The 18,345-nt window shown below is 47.9% G+C and overlaps 1 protein-coding gene across 14 annotated transcripts in view; it reads right to left on the reverse strand.

The window, feature by feature from the left end:
* Nucleotides 1-2,078: 2,078 nt before the first annotated feature.
* The window catches only part of fyco1a (FYVE and coiled-coil domain autophagy adaptor 1a), a 28,954-nt gene continuing 12,687 nt past the window's right edge, over nucleotides 2,079-18,345 (reverse strand). For 7 of the 14 annotated variants that reach the window (XM_035521299.2, XM_035521301.2, XM_081704156.1 and 4 more), the window contains 11 exons: nucleotides 15,652-18,138; nucleotides 15,401-15,493; nucleotides 13,941-14,059; nucleotides 13,081-13,248; nucleotides 9,951-10,103; nucleotides 8,778-9,076; nucleotides 7,628-7,784; nucleotides 6,745-6,840; nucleotides 6,183-6,393; nucleotides 4,276-4,385; nucleotides 2,079-3,976 (listed from right to left, as the gene is read on the reverse strand). In XM_035521299.2, the coding sequence (XP_035377192.2) occupies nucleotides 3,901-3,976; nucleotides 4,276-4,385; nucleotides 6,183-6,393; nucleotides 6,745-6,840; nucleotides 7,628-7,784; nucleotides 8,778-9,076; nucleotides 9,951-10,103; nucleotides 13,081-13,248; nucleotides 13,941-14,059; nucleotides 15,401-15,493; nucleotides 15,652-18,138 (3,969 nt within the window). In that variant the 3' untranslated portion in view covers nucleotides 2,079-3,900. Of the gene's footprint in view, nucleotides 3,977-4,275; nucleotides 4,417-6,182; nucleotides 6,394-6,744; nucleotides 6,841-7,627; nucleotides 7,785-8,777; nucleotides 9,077-9,950; nucleotides 10,104-13,080; nucleotides 13,249-13,940; nucleotides 14,060-15,400; nucleotides 15,494-15,651; nucleotides 18,139-18,345 lie in introns of those variants that run through there. The other 7 variants (XM_035521304.2, XM_081704159.1, XR_014119039.1 and 4 more) reach the window with 6 other exon arrangements.

The following is an 18,345-nucleotide window of genomic DNA, read 5'->3' on the forward strand; positions in this document are numbered from 1 at the left end:
GTACCCAGTCCCTGCAAATTCCTCGCGCTGGAGTAGTTATTTAATTGGTTCTACTGTCGTTAGAGCCATCGAGCAAAACTCATAACTGTTGTCATTCACATGCAGCGATGTTGGAATAAGATGTTGGTTTCAAGGTTTCCAAAGATTTCCAAAAGAGTGGCTTTGGTTTGTCGTAATACTTTATTAGGAATGAAACAAACTTGATCGGACACGCACAACAGCAGAGGACGTGTTTACTTTCGGAACAGCTAAGTGCATGCGAGACATTTGCCTGCCCTGCGTTTTCGTCTCCGGAAAAGCAAGCGTCGCGCGAGGCGCAGCGGGAGAGCGCAGCACTAAAGCGCACCGGATGCCCCTTTTTGCGGCCAGCAAGAGCGCGATACACGCGGGAGAGCCGGATCGCAGGCTGTGACTCGCCAGTCAAGCCAGTGCATTCACCGTAATTGCGGTTTCCGGGGGATATAAAAACTTGCATAATTCCACCCATATTGTTCGAGCGATCTATTTATTTGTGTGCGCACAACAGCTAGCTGCTGCTGCTGCTGTCTTTCGTCCTTCTAGTTCTCCATGTGCGCGCAGCAGCCAGAATCGTCGGATTTATGCATGTTAAGAGCAAATATTACCAGGAATTCTCATGAAGTCTGATTGGTCTCCGTGCTTAGCCTCTAATTCCTGATTGACTCGCACCGGCCTGTCCCGCCTCGCGGACAGCAGACAGCTCGTGGTGCCACGGTTCCGACCTTGGCAACTTTCATAAAAGGGAGAAGTAGACGGAAATCAGAGCAATCAGCAAACAGCAGGGTGAAGTGATCAGTAGGGCCGCCCTAAGGTAGAGGGTAGAGGGGAACACTACAGAAAGCGCCAGCAGGCCTACATACACGTGACGGGGAATGTATAGGCACGTGCTGGTGGATTGGCAAATGTGGAAGTGATATGATGCGATTTTAATTTTAGGTAAAAGTAATTAAGGTTCTGTTGAGCCTTAGTTTTCCAAGACTCCATCATGCTTATTTTATCCTGAAAAAGAACCTCAATTATTCTCCAAGACAGAAATTCTCAATGCAGAGGGACCCCTAGCTGGAGGTCATTAGTGCCACAGAGCTCTTCACTACCTGGACAAGGGAACAGAATAAATGCATGGTTACTAGGGAGGTCCTTAGGATGGGATTGATAACTTCTTCTCCAATTTTTCTAATCTGTAGATATGCTTGGAAGATTTTTATTAAGGTTTGTTAAGGATAACATTTTACAAACATAACGATGTATCTAGGTATCAAACATCCCACACACACACACACACACACACACACACAGATATTCACATATATGGATGCACACCTAAACGCACATTAACAAAAATGAGCAGTAACCAAAATGTACTTGTTGAGTGAAATAAATTTTAAAATATAACTGATAATTTAAAAAAAATATGAAAACTACATCAAAATTATAATGGTCACTACTACACTAAAAAATAAATAGAATTAGAAAAAAAACCCCTTTAGTTTTCATATTTTAGCTTAGACATTTGGCTTTATAGATTCCCTTATTCCTTATTCTTTTGGTGAAATTAAAATAAGGACACCGATGGATATTCTGGTTTTATGTGGACAGGTTTGTATAAATGTTTATATTGTATTACAACGTTTATTACTAGGAAGCTAGCTATAGCTTCCAAAACTATACTTTCTGTAAAAAGATAGCTCAGAATTCATGCACAACAACTCTTGTATAACATAGTCGTTTTTGTATTCCTCCATTTACGCTAAACACCAAGTCCTCTGTTGCAGTTGTAACCACAGACCTTTATACAAATACATATACATCATACATCAAATCATTTATACAGCATGCACTTTTAATTATGATAACATTGTCAGATATAACCTTGTCATCACAACTTGCATAATAAATATCAAAAACAAATTAAATAAAAACTAAAACTACAGAAAACAAAATCAAAAACTACTCGCATAAAATGAACTAAAACTATACTCAAATAAACTAAAAACTACATAAAATAGAATCTAATGAAAATCTAAAAAAATCTTACACTCATAAAAAATGGACAACAGGTATGGAGTAATATACTTTTATTATATTTTTCAAAATGTTTACAATCTCTTGTGACAACTACACAAGGTGACTGCATTGTTTAAAGTAAACTCAGACTTACCCACTCAACAGTTTATATAAAATGTCCTGAACAACTCTTATAAAGGTCTTATGGATTTGTCTAAAAATAGTTCTCAAATCATTTTAGGTTAAAGTGCAGCATTTTTATATATATATGAATATGAGAAGAATTGCACAAATTGTCCATGATCGAAAAATAAATCAATGATTGCATCACCAAAGCTACAGTACAAAGCAGCAATGAATTTAGCCATTTCTGCTTTGTTGGATTGTAAAGAGAAGTAACGTAATACAGAAATGGTCATAGAAATGACCAGTTACAACCCGAACTAAACCCAGAGAGTGGAGTAGCAAAACGAACGCTGTTCACTAAGAATTACAACATACAACAGCAAAAGTAGAAAAGAGTTAAGAGAACTGAAACCAAGCTGGATGAGAAAATGCACTAAATCACGAATACTTCATCTCCCATCGTGAGTAACGGACAGACGGTGGGTGTTAGTATACATTATAAGGTTTTTACAATGAACTGGAATCTGGTTTTAGAATCCATTTATCATGTGTGGTTTTTAAGTGACAGACCATTAAGTATACATTTACATTAAGTATATAGTAATTATTCATAAATAAGGTTGTTATTACACTTTCAATATGCACAAAGCATGACGCTGGCCTGTATTTGGCCTCAGGAACCTCCCCTCTTCAGTGTGCAGCAGTACTTTCCACTTACCAATTTTCTATACTGCACATAATGACATGCGAGTATACTAGAATAAAAAGAATATGGGTGATAGAAATAGTCTGGAAACATATTTGGATCCAGCGTGAAGCAAAATCACTGTTGACTAGTGTTATGAGGAGGGAAGACATTTCACTCCGTTTTATGTCAATTAGTGATGTTAACAGTAGGATCTGTATGTAATGCATAGCTTGTTTATTAGTGAAATTAATTAACCCTGGAATACCACTTGACCCAGGTGCTTTCTCATCAGTTATGCCTTATTAGAGGCACGGCAGGTATCTCTGAGTAGTGTACTAGGTTAGCTCCTGCAGCGCTGAACATGTCTACTCTCACTGTTGTACCTTATTTTAGCTCCCTGACTCCCATAGCATTCAGAGCATTGGAAAAGAGAGCCATCTCTGTTACAATCAGGCCTTTGATGTGCTGTCAAAGGAAAATGATAGTGTCTCCAATACTAAATTTACATTCAAGGCTGGAGTTTAAAAAGACCAACAAATGACTCTGAATGCTTCTTCCTGGTGTGCGTGTGAAATGTTATCTATTAGTGGATGCGTCGAAAACAATTTGGAAACACGGCTTCATTCACATTAGCAATAGCGGATGAAGTGCTGACGATGTGACATTTACTATTCTGTAGTGTGCCAATGAATACAACACAAATTTAGATATTTTATCCATAAAGGTTTGCCAGAAAGTAAAAACAATATATAAAATATTCTCACGTAGAGTATGTATGACTGTGTTATATGCCATTTGTTTAGTAATGGCTACTGATCCATTACAGATACCACATATAACCTTGCTTAATGCATTTGTGCAGCAGTGTGAATACCTTTCAGGGTACAGAAATGGTTCTTCTCATTACTGTATTAGTGCTAAAGTACAGGGGCTATTTGAAACCCTGTGGAACATAAAACACTTGGCACACATGGGCGCAGTTTAGGACTAAAAGCATCAGAAATAGAATAAAAGAAAAGAGAGCTTAAAACAACCCCATCAAAAACAAAACTAAACTAAAATTCCTACAGGCAGTCACTTCCATCATAGATGACTGGCTTCTCGATGGTTAAGTGGTAGTTGACTTTCTTGGAGAGAAACCTAAAGATACAATGAACGCTGTTAAGGAACGCCAACGTATTGCATGTGACTTATGCAATAATCACGATGGCCATTGTAGAAAACATCTTTTGTGGCTGTAGAACGCACAAATGCAAACAGTGAAGGTTACTAGGTTTCTCTGCATTCTCACGATCATTTTAAACATAAGACCATCTAGTCGTAGTCTAGATATTGCAGGAACATAGCCCTTAGATTTGTTTTGGCTCTCTCCTCCAGCCTTAACCAATGTGTTTTTGCAGGCATTAAAAAGGTTGTGTTCCTGGCCCTGGGGAGCCTACCTGGAGAAGGAGTTGTCAAAGATGAGGAGGTAGACCCCAGGGTTCTTGGCTATGAGCTGGCCCTGAATCCTCTCCTTGTGTGCGTTACAGCGAGTCAGAGGGATCAGAACCTAAAAAATGAACATGCACATTCACGGCCATCTGAAATGAGCAATGCACAAGAGAGGGCCCTTAAGACTCAGATAAGTTCTGCTTATTCCAAGTTTATCACAGCTAAAACCTCACACAATGCTGTAGCATAATAACTCGCACGATGAGACCACTGAGATTCCGCGCATTAAGCCGCACAAAGACATCTCAGAGTAGGTACACTGATTTACATTTCTTTAAAGGAACACTCCCCCTTTTAGTCTTCCAGTCACACCAGGATTGTGAGCACTAAGTGACTAAGATTTCATTTGTATTTTGATAACTGGATCTTGCTGCCTGATTATTTTAAAATGTGAGCAATTTTAGGAGTCTCCTTTAAACATTTATAAAACAATTTAAATTTAGACAGTGGGTTACAGCAAACTAGACAGACTGTGAATGCTTAATACAGCAACTCAGGTAGGAGTGTACTGTGTAGGGTTGGGTGTACTGTGTACTGTTAAGGAACTGTGGAGGGTGGGGTGTACTGTGTACTGTGGAGGGTGGGGGTGTACTGTGTACTGTGGAGGGTGGGTGTACTGTGTACTATGGAGGGTGGGGGTGTACTGTGTATTGTGGAGGGTGGGTGTACTGTGTACTGTGGAGGGTGGGGGTGTACTGTGGAGGAACTGTGGAGGGTGGGGTGTACTATGTACTGTGGAGGGTGGGGGTGTACTGTGGAGGGTGGGGGTGTACTGTGGAGGGTGGGGGTGTACTGTGGAGGAACTGTGTACTGTGGGGTGTACTATGTACTGTGGAGGGTGGGGTGTACTGTGTACTGTGGAGGGTGGGGTGTACTGTGTACTGTGGAGGGTGGGTGTACTGTGGAGGAACTGTGGAGGGTGGGGTGTACTATGTACTGTGGAGGGTGGGGGTGTACTATGTACTGTGGAGGGTGGGGGTGTACTGTGGAGGGTGGGGTGTACTATGTACTATGGAGGGTGGGGGTGTACTGTGGAGGAACTGTGGAGGGTGGGGGTGTACTGTGTACTGTGGAGAGTGGGGTGTACTGTGGAGGGTGGGGGTGTACTATGTACTGTGGAGGGTGGGTGTACTGTGTACTGTGGAGGGTGGGGGTGTACTGTGGAGGAACTGTGGAGGGTGGGGTGTACTATGTACTGTGGAGGGTGGGGGTGTACTGTGGAGGAACTGTGGAGGGTGGGGTGTACTATGTACTGTGGAGGGTGGGGTGTACTGTGTACTGTGGAGGGTGGGGGTGTACTGTGTACTGTGGAGGGTGGGGTGTACTATGTACTGTGGAGGGTGGGGTGTACTATGTACTGTGGAGGGTGGGGGTGTACTGTGGAGGAACTGTGGAGGGTGGGGTGTACTGTGTACTGTGGAGGGTGGGGTGTACTATGTACTGTGGAGGGTGGGGGTATACTGTGTATTGTGGAGGCTGGGGGTGTACTGTGGAGGAACTGTGGAGGGTGGGGGTGTACTATGTACTGTGGAGGGTGGGGGTGTACTGTGGAGGGTGGGGGTGTACTGTGGAGGAACTGTGGAGGGTGGGGGTGTACTGTGTACTGTGGAGGGTGGGGGTGTACTGTGTACTGTAGAGGGTGGGGGTGTACTGTGGAGGAACTGTGGAGGGTGGGGGTGTACTATGTACTGTGGAGGGTGGGGTGTACTGTGTACTGTAGAGGGTGGGGGTGTACTGTGTACTGTGGAGGGTGGGTTCGTACAAACAATGGACTGTGTGACATCACTAACGAAAGGGAAAAATAAAATCTAAAGTGGATTTTTCCGTGTCGTGTGTGTGTGTCTGTCTATGTCACCTTGGCCTGCTCCACAGGAGTGCAGACCGACTCTCTGAAGACCACGCAGAAGGAGATGCTCTTCGGCTCGGAGGAGAAGACCCAGCAGACGGTGGGGCCTTGGTCGCCAACGGTGATGGCGATGGCACTGTAGCAGCTGGACTTGACGAAGAGCTCGCGGGACCCTTTGCCGAACTGCGGGATCTCATCGATGTGTAGCTGCACAGAAGAGCTACGCGCGCGCCGCAGGAGGGTAAGCCATCATGTACAGCAGATACTACTCGCGTCAGCGCCGGCAGCCCTCCAGTTACAGACACAGACACCCGAGTCACTTTGCCGTGCACATTTTCCCAAAAACCATGCAGATTTTCGCCCGGAAGTAGGGGAGGCGCCCCAAAACCTGACAACATATCTTTCATTTGCTCTCAGGTTACACTGCCAGCATATTCCTTCCTCAGACATGATCTGTCATCAAGAAGTAATGAGTGAAAATGGAAGTCAAGCACAGGGCTGGGAGCCATGAGCCGTAGGTGTTCTGTCTGGCGGTACGGGAGCGTGGCTAATGAGGCGTGCCTGTACTCACGCGAGTTCTCCTGACTTGAGGAGATTGATCTCAGCATCCAGTGCGGTCATGGGCATCTCCTCCTGCTCCTCAGGAGCCTGGTCCCCCGAGGTGCCTCTGTGGGACAACATGCAAACATCACTTTTTACATAACCACAAACACAAACTATAGCAACAGGTATTCATCAACTTAGAACTGATATAACGAACTGTATGCACAAAGTCAATTATTACTTTTTTATAGGTCTCTACGTGCCCCATGCTAATCCCGGCCAAGAACCAACAGGTGCAAACGTTGCTGTTAATTGCTGCTAAAGAACTGGGCTCAGGTCTAAAAAAATCGAAGACCTCTAGGACATTGAGAGTATTGAGCGATAAATGGAAGAAACTGAAGGTTAGGATCTGGGTCTCATCAGAAGGAGAGCCCGAACTAAGAGAAATCGTTTCCCATCATAGCCACACCACAGGGCTTCCTTCCTGCTCCTAAAATGATTTCCTGTTCCTTAGAAGGTCTGGTGGAAAAGCTTCCAAGTAGACCCGGGGCGCGGAAGAGGCCGACGGGGGAAAATGATGAATGCCTTTGCCAGCACAGTTCCCTGTGCTTGGTGTGCATGTTGGGTGGTGGTCAGTGTCTGTGTGTACACTCTGAGTGATGTGCTATGTTTATGCATTTACAGTGGCATGCTGTTTTTCGTGGGAGTGACGCGTTCTTTTTCGTGCGCGTCTTTAGTGGCGTGATGCATTCGGCTTTACGTTTTGAGTGCCGTGCTGGGTTCAAGTTTTACTTAGTGTGCTATAATTGCATGTGCATTCTGTGTGCTGTGTGTGTGTGTGTGTGTGTGTGTGTGTGTGTGTGTGTGTGTGTGTGTGCGTGCGTGCGTGCATTCTGCGCGCACAGACTCACAAGTCCCTCGCGGGCTGGCCCTCACCGTCCACCTCCTGCATGCCGGCGGTGGTATGGGCCAAGGAGTCGAGGTCGTACAGTCCATTCACCTCCTCCTCGGTGATGATGTCGAACACACCATCATCCTGCTTCAGGCTCTCATCTGTCGCTGCATCACCTACACATACGCCGCCCCCCCCACAAGGGAGGGAGAGATAAGGAGGGATGGAGAAGTCAGAAATGAACACCTCCACCCCCAGCCACCTGCCCAGCATTAACATTCATGAACTGTTAGTGGTTGGGTTCAGGAATTCTTCTAAACTTCTTGGAAAGCTTAAATCTTCCCATTTACACCATATCATCAAATTGCAACAGATGAGCGAGGAAACGGAATTGTCATAATGGTCTGACGTTCGTGACAGAGCACAAATCTGCTCGATCTCTGTTCATTAAGGTCATCTGCCAACATGTTTCACTGTGAAAACAACCCGAGATTGCTGAACATCGGATGAAATGCAAACTGGACTCGCAAACTACCATCCACGCCATCCAAGTCATTTCGCATTTTAGCAAATCTTCGGACGACTGACAAAATTTAGAAGCCAATGTCTACACTGAAAGAGTCTGTAAAAAAAGAGTCAAGAGTCAGAGAGGCTTCACCATTAAAAATCTCTCTCAGTGTGGGACTTAATCCGTGTCATCACCAACCACTTGAGCACGTTTGCTTGTGCTCAGACACTTGAGTGTCTGTCCGGATGGTCTGTCCGCATTGTCCGAGGCTGACGGGAAGAAGGGTGACCTCGGGATGAACTGACGTGACACTCTGAAAGTGCAACTGCTGCTCTAGAGTTGAATGCACCACTTGCTTCCCGAGCTCACCCAAAGAGGTGATCAAAAACAGAATCTGGGCTTTGGTACTTCACAATGGAGTGCTGTGCTACTGAATTGCAGGAGCTGAACGGGTATAAATGTTTCGGGTCGTAACTATGAGCTTGAGATTGCCCAGTGGTAGCTGTGTGGGTGTGAGAGTGTGCGTCTGTGTCTGCACAGTAATTCTGCATAGTAACGGGTCTGCAGTGGTTGCAGGTTGTGACAGGTGAGTGTGTGCACTTGTCTGTTCACACAAGAGACTACACAGATGTGGCCGACAGGCGTGTAAGTGCGTGTGTACCTGTAGTTAACACTTTGGGTCTGCACAGTGGTGACTGACTGTGGTCTGCTGGTGTGTGTTGGTATGCACCTGTGGGCGTGCCTTTGCTTGGCGGAAGCGGAGAAGGCGGCCCTGGCTGTGCGTGGGCCGCTGCCAGCGCTGGCGTGCGTGTGGGACTGCTCTGCTCGGCACGGGGGACTCTCTCCAGCACAGCGCTGTGCTGCGTGTAGCACTCCCAACAGCAGCGCTCCTTCTTACTCCCACACTTCGTCATCACAAAATGATTACTGCAGTAGTAGCAAAAGATCCGGCCACACAGCCTGACACACACGCGCACACACACACACACTGTTAACCAAACTAATTGAAAATTAATTTTTGAACACAAAGAAAAACTGACTCTCCGGCAAGTATTCAGCTACTTGTTAAACAACCATAAACTTAGCCCAAAAAAAGGGCTCCCATATACAGCACATTGATATGAGCCTAAATTGACATGTAGCCTAAATCATAGCAGCATTTTGTGGCAATAGCAGCGGCACGCTGGCTGAGGGCAGTGCGGGGCATATGTGGCGTGCTGTCTGAGTCCCGTGCGGGGCGTCTGCGGCGTGCTGTCTGAGTCCCGTGCGGGGCGTGTGGGGCGTCTGTGGCGTGCCGTCTGAGGGCCGTGTGGGGCATGTGGGGCGTCTGTCGCGTGCTGTCTGAGGGCCATGCAGGGGGTCTGTGGCGTGCTGTCTGAGTCCCGTGCGGGGCGTCTGCGGCGTGCTGTCTGAGTCCCGTGCGGGGCGTCTGCGGCGTGCTGTCTGAGTCCCGTGCGGGGCATGTGGGGCGTCTGTGGCGTGCCGTCTGAGGGCCGTGTGGGGCATGTGGGGCGTCTGTCGCGTGCTGTCTGAGGGCCATGCAGGGGGTCTGTGGCGTGCTGTCTGAGTCCCGTGCGGGGCGTCTGCGGCGTGCTGTCTGAGTCCCGTGCGGGGCGTCTGCGGCGTGCTGTCTGAGTCCCGTGCGGGGCGTCTGCGGTGTGCTGTCTGAGTCCCGTGCGGGGCATGTGGGGCGTCTGTGGCGTGCCGTCTGAGGGCCGTGTGGGGCATGTGGGGCGTCTGTCGCGTGCTGTCTGAGGGCCATGCAGGGGGTCTGTGGCGTGCTGTCTGCGTCCCGTGCGGGGCGTGCTGTCTGAGGGCCGTGCGGGATGTCTACCTGCAGTGATGTTTGCGGAGCCACCAGCTGAACTGGCTCTGGCAGCCCAGGCAGTGTGAGGCCTCCCGGTCCACCAGCCACCACTCCTCCTCAGCCCTGAGCTTCTGCTTGTACTCCAGAGCGTCCGACCTCTGCCACAGTGTGTCCTTATCCCTGCCGGGGAGGGCAGAGGAGTGACAGATGGAACAAAATAAAGAGGGAATGACTGTAAATCCAGTCAGAGTAGGATTTCATTTAAGAGGGAAAAAGTTTAAGGTAAAAAAAACAATTAATTTTAATTTTTAAGTCCAGATCCAAAAATCAAAAAAGCATTGGCATCAAACTCCAGTTCTGGGGAGGCCAGGGTCCAGCACAGCTTGGTGATTTCCCTCCTCTTAGACACCTACTGAACTTGATAATTAAGTGATGAGTTGCATCAGGTGTTAATGAACAAGGGAATCACCAAAGTTGGCTGGACTCCAGCCCTTTGGGTCTGGAACTCGACACCTGGGCTTTAAAGTGGAACGAGTCTAACAGCAACCAAGGTACAAAGTCTGTCCTAGATTCTCTCCATGGAGGGCTCCACACTTGTTGACCTGATCGGTCCTGCTCTGGCTCCACCCTGGCACCGACTTCTCATTATCGCCTGCACCTGACTCCTGTTTGTGGACTCGTAAGGACTCTCAAATGTCTTCCCTGGGTCATTTCAGTTCTTGATGAGATCTTGATAACAAGGGTTACTAAACCAAGGTTACCTAGGTTTCAGTTTTTCCCTTGCTTTGCTTTTTGTTCAAGTGTTTGACCCTTTTTAAATGAGGGTGTTTTTTATGGTCAAAGATTTGCGCAAGTAAACTGTAAAAAACTAGACTATTTATGGCATTTTCTAACTTTTCAACACGGAACCATTCTTTCATTTCTAACTGTGCTACAAATGGAGCCTGTCTGACCTACAGCTCCAGGAACAGTCCTTATGAATGGCGTACGGCCATGCCACTTCCAGCCCGTCTGACCTACAGCTCCAGGAACAGTCCTTATGAGCCCATGCCCCTCCATTACAAAGGCAAAGCAAACTTCGTCGGTGACACCGGAGCGCCCATCCCATGCGGCGCGAGCGTGAGTAATCTGGTTCTGACCTACACATGCCGCTGCAGCCAAATTCCGCACTGCCCAATTATCTCCGCTGACCTCAATTTAGCTTCCCATCAGCTGGGAAGGAGGCGAGGAGAACCAACCCGCTACCGGCAAGGCCACGTTGCCAATGAATTATCTCTACAATGGAGAGCATAAACTGTAAAATTTAGACAGTTTAGCGGGGCAACCATGCGAGGCAGAGGGAGTTGAGGATGAACAATAATCAAAGACATGTTATAACTGAACAAGGGAAGTGTGTACAACATGGGCAGAGGCACTGTGCAGTAATTGGTTTTAAGTCAACCCAAACCCTTCCCACTTTTCATTTTATTGGTTTTGAGGCCACCCCAGCCCCTCCCACTTTTCCATCACTGGAACGTGCGATCACTGTTGTAGCTGTAGTTTGCACCCACATAATGTGATCAGTCTGGCCCGGTCTACAAATCAAAAAAACCTTTCATGTGTTCGAAAAGGTGCACTGGCATTTAAAGAGGGGAAAAAAAACAAAAAAACCTCAGTGCTAAACATCTGCACCTTGGCCCATAAACAACAGAGATTGCGCAATAAACGTACTGCTCTTTGTTTGATTAATGACGTGCTGGTTCCCTAGAATATGCAATTACAGAGAGCCGCATGCTGCGGTGAGTTAAGTCAGGGAAACATTTTTGAGCCATTGTCTCTTTAAATTAAGCCTGATGTGTTCTGACTCATGTCAGCCTCAACACCATTAACGAGGGCTGAGGACCACTGTTTAAAAGATAACACAAACACAAGAATACGGTTGTAACATTTTGAGAATGAAATAAGTTTTACGCTCGACATGACCATATCCCATTCAAACGACGCAACACGTCTTAACAGAGCAGAAACTATGACGCTGCAGTCTTTTAGGAACAGAATGCATTCGGGAGTTTTGAGATGGCAGAGAGAGACAAAAGGGAAAGAGGAGAATATGTCTAGAATACATTTCAATCTCGGCCCATCTTTTCTTTTCGTTCGCAATCCATTCTCCCTACTTTCTTCGCCCTCCATTATCTGCCATTTCCTCTATAACATCTCATTGTCATCTTCCTCTTCCCTAGACCATCTGTGAAAGAGCAATAGGATAAAGAATCAAGGACCCGCGCTGGCTTATTCGGGGTGGTTTCCGTGCGCGCACAGTGCCAGGCGTGCAGTGTGCACCGATTCCACAGCGCCACGAGACACAGGGCGTTCTCTGCTGGCCCCGTTTTGGTGCTGCCGCTTTCCCCGCGTGCAAAGACAAGCGGCGTGGTCGTGGAGAACCACCTCAGCCGTTTGGTGTGCCCTGGTGCGACCGCGATTTATTCTGAGCTTCGTCTCAAACGAAACGCCTCTCGCTCCCCGGCTCGGACTGACAAAGGACGCGAGCAACGCGCCCAGGTGCCGGGCCGAGCAACGAGCGCAGTGTGAAGCCCCTTATCAGATCATCCCTCCGGATCCTCACGCCTACGTCACTGCTACACCATCAGTAACAGCTGGAGCTGCTATGCCACTGAGCAGTGTTCCAGTACAACCCAAGTTTCTGACTGAACATACAAACCTCTAAATACATAGTTTCTATTATTCACTCTGCCAAAATACAGCCTCTCCAGGTCAAATCCTTTTTACCTGGCAGGACCGTAGCTAGTTAGAGGAGCATATCTGATGAGTATGTCTACGTAGTGATGTTGAACAGGTGGGGTTCCAGGTTACTCAGTCTGACTGTGCAACTGCGATAAATTAAGACGACTTTGCGGATCCGGTTTCCAGAACAGCCGGATAGTGCGCTGGGGCATTGCTAAACACCTTCTTTTTGATAGACAGCAGTGATCAACTGGAGGCTCAAATAAACTGTGCAAACCCTGCGTAGGGACCGAAGGCAGGTCCCTGAAGATCAGAACAAATGTAACGAACACTACAGAAGCCAAACAAAAACAAATCCTAGGTCTTCAACAGCTGTCTGGGCCGGCTGTCTTGGCCGTGGAGGAGTAGCGTGTTGCAGGGTGTGGAAGAGCCTTACCGGATGAGCTCGATGAGTCTCTCCTCCAGGATGCTCTTGATGCAGCCAAGATCCTCGATCTCTGCAGCCATTTTGAACTCCCGAGCCTGAGCGTCTGATCGAACCTTCTCCAGGTCCTCCACCAGCTCCTTCCTCTCCCTCTGCGCCACAGCCAGAGCCTCCTCAGTACTTGGGGGGGGGGGGGGGGCGAACGGAGAGAAAGGGATGGTAATGAATGGAGTGAGGAAGACGACGAGGAAGAGCAAGTGAGGGAAGGTGCGGCGACATATGGAGAGAAAAGGAGAACAGGCAAGAAAGGGAGAAGGAGATGGAGAGGGTTGAAAAACACAGAAGAGGAGAACCGGACAGGAACGAATACATGGCAGAAGGAAGGAGGTGTGCAGCACACGCACAATGTCCATAGTAGGGGAAAAGCTTTAGCGCGAACTACACGTCAGTGTGCAGACATGGCATCAGTGCAGCAGGGAGCTACACTCCACTGGATCTCTTTCTCGAGCTCACATATGTGCGCGTTTGGTAGCCCTTTGCAGAACACATCCAATCCCTTTGAATCATTTCGCCGAGACTCAGTGGTTTGAGACGGCGCAAAAATACTTGTGACTGCATCCCGCTTGAGAGTCCATTACCAGTGTCCTGCTGCAGGGTCTAATTAGGCGCCCGTCACCGTGGCCTGGAGCTAGCCACAACGAGCCGGGCTTCCGGCTCTGCGTTCTTTCCAGCTCGTCCTCTTTGTCGTCCACTCGCCCTCTCTGTGTGTATCCGTTTGGACATGTTTGAGCCGATTTGGGAGGGGATTTGGGAAGAAGGAGTGTGCGCTTGTGTGTATGAGGGAGAGGGTGTGCGTGTGTAGTGTGTGTTACCTTATCACACTCTGTCTCAATTCCTGTATTTCATTCTCTCCTTCATGAATCAGGCTCTCAGCCTTGGTGATTTGAGAGTCTTTCTCCTCCATCAGACGAGAGCACTCTGAGTTCACTCCCTGCAGAAACACAGCCATAATTCAAGGCTATCTTATAGCACTATATATATATATATATATGAGAGAGAGAGAGAGAGAGAGAGAAACAGAGATCCTACTACTGGTGTAATATTTTGCAAACACTGACATTACTGGATTAACAGGTGATTTTAGATAGGAGTGACAGAAGGCATTGACAAATAGTTTATGCACAAAACAATACAGACAGAACAATGAGAGCTACATAGCTTCAGGGTTTTCCAAACGGTCTATTTAAACCAGAATCTAATGCTGAATCTAATGCCTTTAGACGACCTTTCTGAGTTTGTCTTAAAATGTTCCAGGTATTTTCCATGGTGCACTGTCGCCGCTCAATCATGGATTATCATGGATTACAATAATGTTGTGAAGGATTAGCCATCACCTCATTAACATGCATCACTTTCTTATTTCTTTGTCTGCGCGCTTTTCGTCCTCAAACCCAGCAGAAGAGTCCAAATGATATGCTATCAGCAGGACGTACAAAGGCAGTGACACGTGCCCTTTTTGTATCTCGCAAGGCACCTATAACTGAGAAAGAGTTATAATGGGGAATAATTACAGCCACATTTGTTCAGAAAAATACATGAAGCGCGTCAGCACACAGCTAATGAGAGCTCAATCATTCCCTGCCACTACACAATTAACCTCTGCTCCTCAGCATCCACCCTATCGCCTGGTCTTTCACACGCCCGAGCAGCACTATGAGATGTTCACCATTCTAACTTCCTGCATATTAGACGACTTAAATCGGCGCTTAATTGCCAAGTGGTAATGCATATTCATTACAAGGTAACAATTAACTGATGGCTCATAAGATGCAAGATACCCGTGATGCTGTCACACCTTTATCTACTGTATTCAAGCAAACTTGTTTAAATACAAGGGAAGAATGCTACAAGGCTATACAGTATGTGTGAACGAGCAGAACAATCATATAGTCCCACAAATGCCCGGATGTAATCTAATGTACATGGTTAATCACTGGCTTTGTGTGGCAACACCTTCTGCCATTGCAAATCCAAAGGTCTGGAGCCTGGGACAGCAACACAACATTACATAGGGTCTGTTTTGTTCCCAAAACATATTCAACCAATGCTGCCTTCTGGTCGGTTTGAAGGAGGACATGGCAAGGCGATTTCTCTATCTGCATTTTCAAACTTGGAGGTGCCTTACTTAAATACCACCGTGGCTAAAATCAGGCATGTGGAAAAGGTAGCATCTTTAAAAGCAATTCACCCTTTATAACATTAACAAACTACAGATGCAAAGACCTAATCAGGTTACTTGAACAGACTGAATGCAGCTAAACCCGCCACACACCTCCAGCTCCGCCATTTTAGCCTGTAGGCTCGATGTCTTCTCTCTTTCTGTGCTCAGCTGCGTTTTTAAACCCTCGAGCTCTTCAGACAAACTCTGCATAGGCAAAAAACAGATGATTTTTTGGTGAACATAAAATACAAAAGCACAAAACAACAGAATCAAGAACAGTATTCAATAGTAAAGTTAGTCCAAAAGAGCAAAAAGGGATTGCAGTAGCTTTGAACATTTTGTGAGGGTGAAGCTCCCCATACCTTCACCTGGTTCTGATGTGCCATATTTTCCGTGCTCATCTGAAACCTCACTGCTGTGACTTCTTCCCTCACAACCTCCTTCTCCCTCTCGGCTTTATCCAGAAGCTCCTTCAGCTCCAGCACTGTTTCTGGGAGCTGCTGCGTCTGCTGAAGTTCCTCTTGCAGACTGGCACTCTCCTGCCGCAGTGCCACAACGCTGGCATTCAGGAGGTCTATCTGCCGTCTGCCCTGCTCGTTCAGCTCCTGGATCCGAGTGACCTCAGTTGTCCAGCATTTGGAAGCCTCCTCCCGCTCCATGTTCAGCCGGCAGACGGTCATTCCCAACTCTGCCATTTCCATGTTCGCTCCGTGGAGCTCCTCTCGGGTCTCGGCGCTCTCTAGCATTATTTGCTGGTTTTGGGTCTTGAGCACGGCTACCTGTTTCTGAGCTGCACTGAGCTGTGCCATTGTTTTGGTCCCAGTGGACCTCAAGGTGTCCAGTTCAGACGATACCTTCTCCATGCACTCTTTGGACTGCAGCAGTTCGCTCACGTGGGACCGGTTCAGCTCCTCAGCTTGCTTCTTCAGTTGTTCTGTCAGGGTTCGCAGTTCAGCACAAGATGCATCGGAGACATCCAGCCTGGCCTGGACCTTCACCTTCTCCTCCACAGCACTGTGTAATTTGGCCTTCAAGTCCACCACTTCCTCCTGGAGCCTGGACACCTCCTGCATATTCCACCCCAACTGCTCCTCTAGTAGAGTGGCTTTTGAGGCCATCTCTTGGGCTTCCTTTGCATGGCAAGCACTCGACTCCAGCTGGACTTTCTCCACAGCTCTCCTCTGGACCTCCAGACTTTCCATCATCTCCCTCTGCTTCTCAAAGGCTCTCTCTGCCTGCACTTTCCCCAACTCCAGCTCTCTCTGCTGGGCTTCAAGTTCCTCCACTCTCCCCTGGAGTTCCTCACACTGCTTCTCTCTGTCCTCCAGCTGGGAATCTCGCTCCTTCAGCTGCAAGGTGAGGTTTGCCTCGGTGCATTTTGCCACACCCAGGCTTTTCTCCACATCGGCCATCTGGCCCATAATGCCGCGTAGCTCTTCCTGCTTGGCTTCGAGAGCACCCTGGATGGTGGCCTGCTCCTCCCGGAGCTTTCTGTTCTCCTGCTCCAGTTTACTGACTACAACCTCAGACTTGCTGTCCCGCATGTTTGCCTTTTGGAGCTGCTCATCCAGGCTGCGGTTCTCCTCCCGCATCCGTTGTTCCCGTTCATTCACTGTCACTTTAGCATCACTTAGCTGGCCTTTCAGCTGCTTCTCCGATGCCCTCAGCCCGGCCAGCTCACACTCCATAGCGGCCTTGCTTTCCACCAGCTCCTTTTTGGTCTCCTCGTTCCTCTTGGCTGTTTGAAGGAGGTTGTTCTTCAGCTCTGTGAGTTTGGTACACTGCTCCTTGTATTCTTCAATCTGTTTGGCATTGTCTTTTATGGTGGTCTCCAGCTGTACCATATTCCTGCTCAGGCCCTGTCTTTCTCCTCTCAGCCTCTCGGCGTCAGCCTCCAGGTGCTGGATCCTCTTGGCGTTTGAGAGATGTTCAGTTTCTTTGGTCTTGAGTTGCGACTTTAAGCTTTGCAGTTGCCCTTCCAGACTTCCTTTTACAGAGCTAATCTTTTTCTGCAGTTCATCTCTCTCCTCTGATGTCCGCTTCTTATCCTCTGCGGTCAGTTTCTCCATCGCCTCCAGCGAATGCTGAAGGTCCTGCAGCTGTTTCTGAAGATCGTTGGCTTCCTTCTCTCTCACCACTAGCATCGCTTGGATTTTATCTATGACGTTACGTTGGTCTTCTGTCTGCTTTGTCAGCTTTTCCCCCTTCTCCATTAAAGCAACCATTTTCGCCTCTCCATTCCTCAGGGCCTGCTCCTTCATTCCAAGCTCCTCGGTCAGTTGTTCGGCCTGCCTCTTCCTCTCTTCTCCATCTGCTAGCGCTTCCATCCTCCCTTTCTCCGCTTCCTTCAGTCCATCCAGTAGCTCGTGGATCTTCACGGCTGAGTTGAAATGGCTGGCCACCCTCTCCCCTTTCTGCTCAAGCACCCCATCCAGTTTAGCTCTCAGCTCCTCATTTTTCCTCTCTGCCGTGGCCAGCTTTTCCTGAAGTTCACGGTGCACAGCCTCCTTGATGCCCTCGCGACCCCTCAGGGTATCCAGCTCTTGGGATAGGACCCATTCCCTCTGCCCCAGTGCCTCCAGCTTGTGCTGGAGCTCCTGGTGGTTAGCCTGGGCTGCAAGTGCGATGTCCAGTTGCCTCTGGAGTTCAGCCACCACTCCACGGAGCTCTATGGCCTCTCCCCCAAGTTCCTGGACGTGCTCAATGAGATCTCGCTGCTTCATTTCGGACTGGTCCAGCTCCAGGCGCAGCTCATCCACAGTGCTGAGGGCAGACTCAGACAGAGGCTCAGCAAGGTCTCCCAGGAAGCCCTGCCCAAAATCTGGACTGCAAGGAAACTCGGAGGGCTGCTATGGTAGTGAGAGGAGAGACACGAGAATGGTGTGTGTGTGTGGGGGGGGGGATGACAAGCATTAGATCCTTCGATCATCACACTCATCTTCTCCATCACTATCATATCATGGCTTCAAATGCAAAAATGATCATATCAGGTCTAAATCAATGGAAACTTGGACCCCTTCAATTTTAATTTTGACTGCAGTAGTAAGATTTTCACC

This window comes from Electrophorus electricus, chromosome 21 (genome assembly GCF_041902795.1).
Source record: "Electrophorus electricus isolate QZ-2024a chromosome 21, ASM4190279v1, whole genome shotgun sequence".
NCBI classification, from domain to species: domain Eukaryota; kingdom Metazoa; phylum Chordata; class Actinopteri; order Gymnotiformes; family Gymnotidae; genus Electrophorus; species Electrophorus electricus.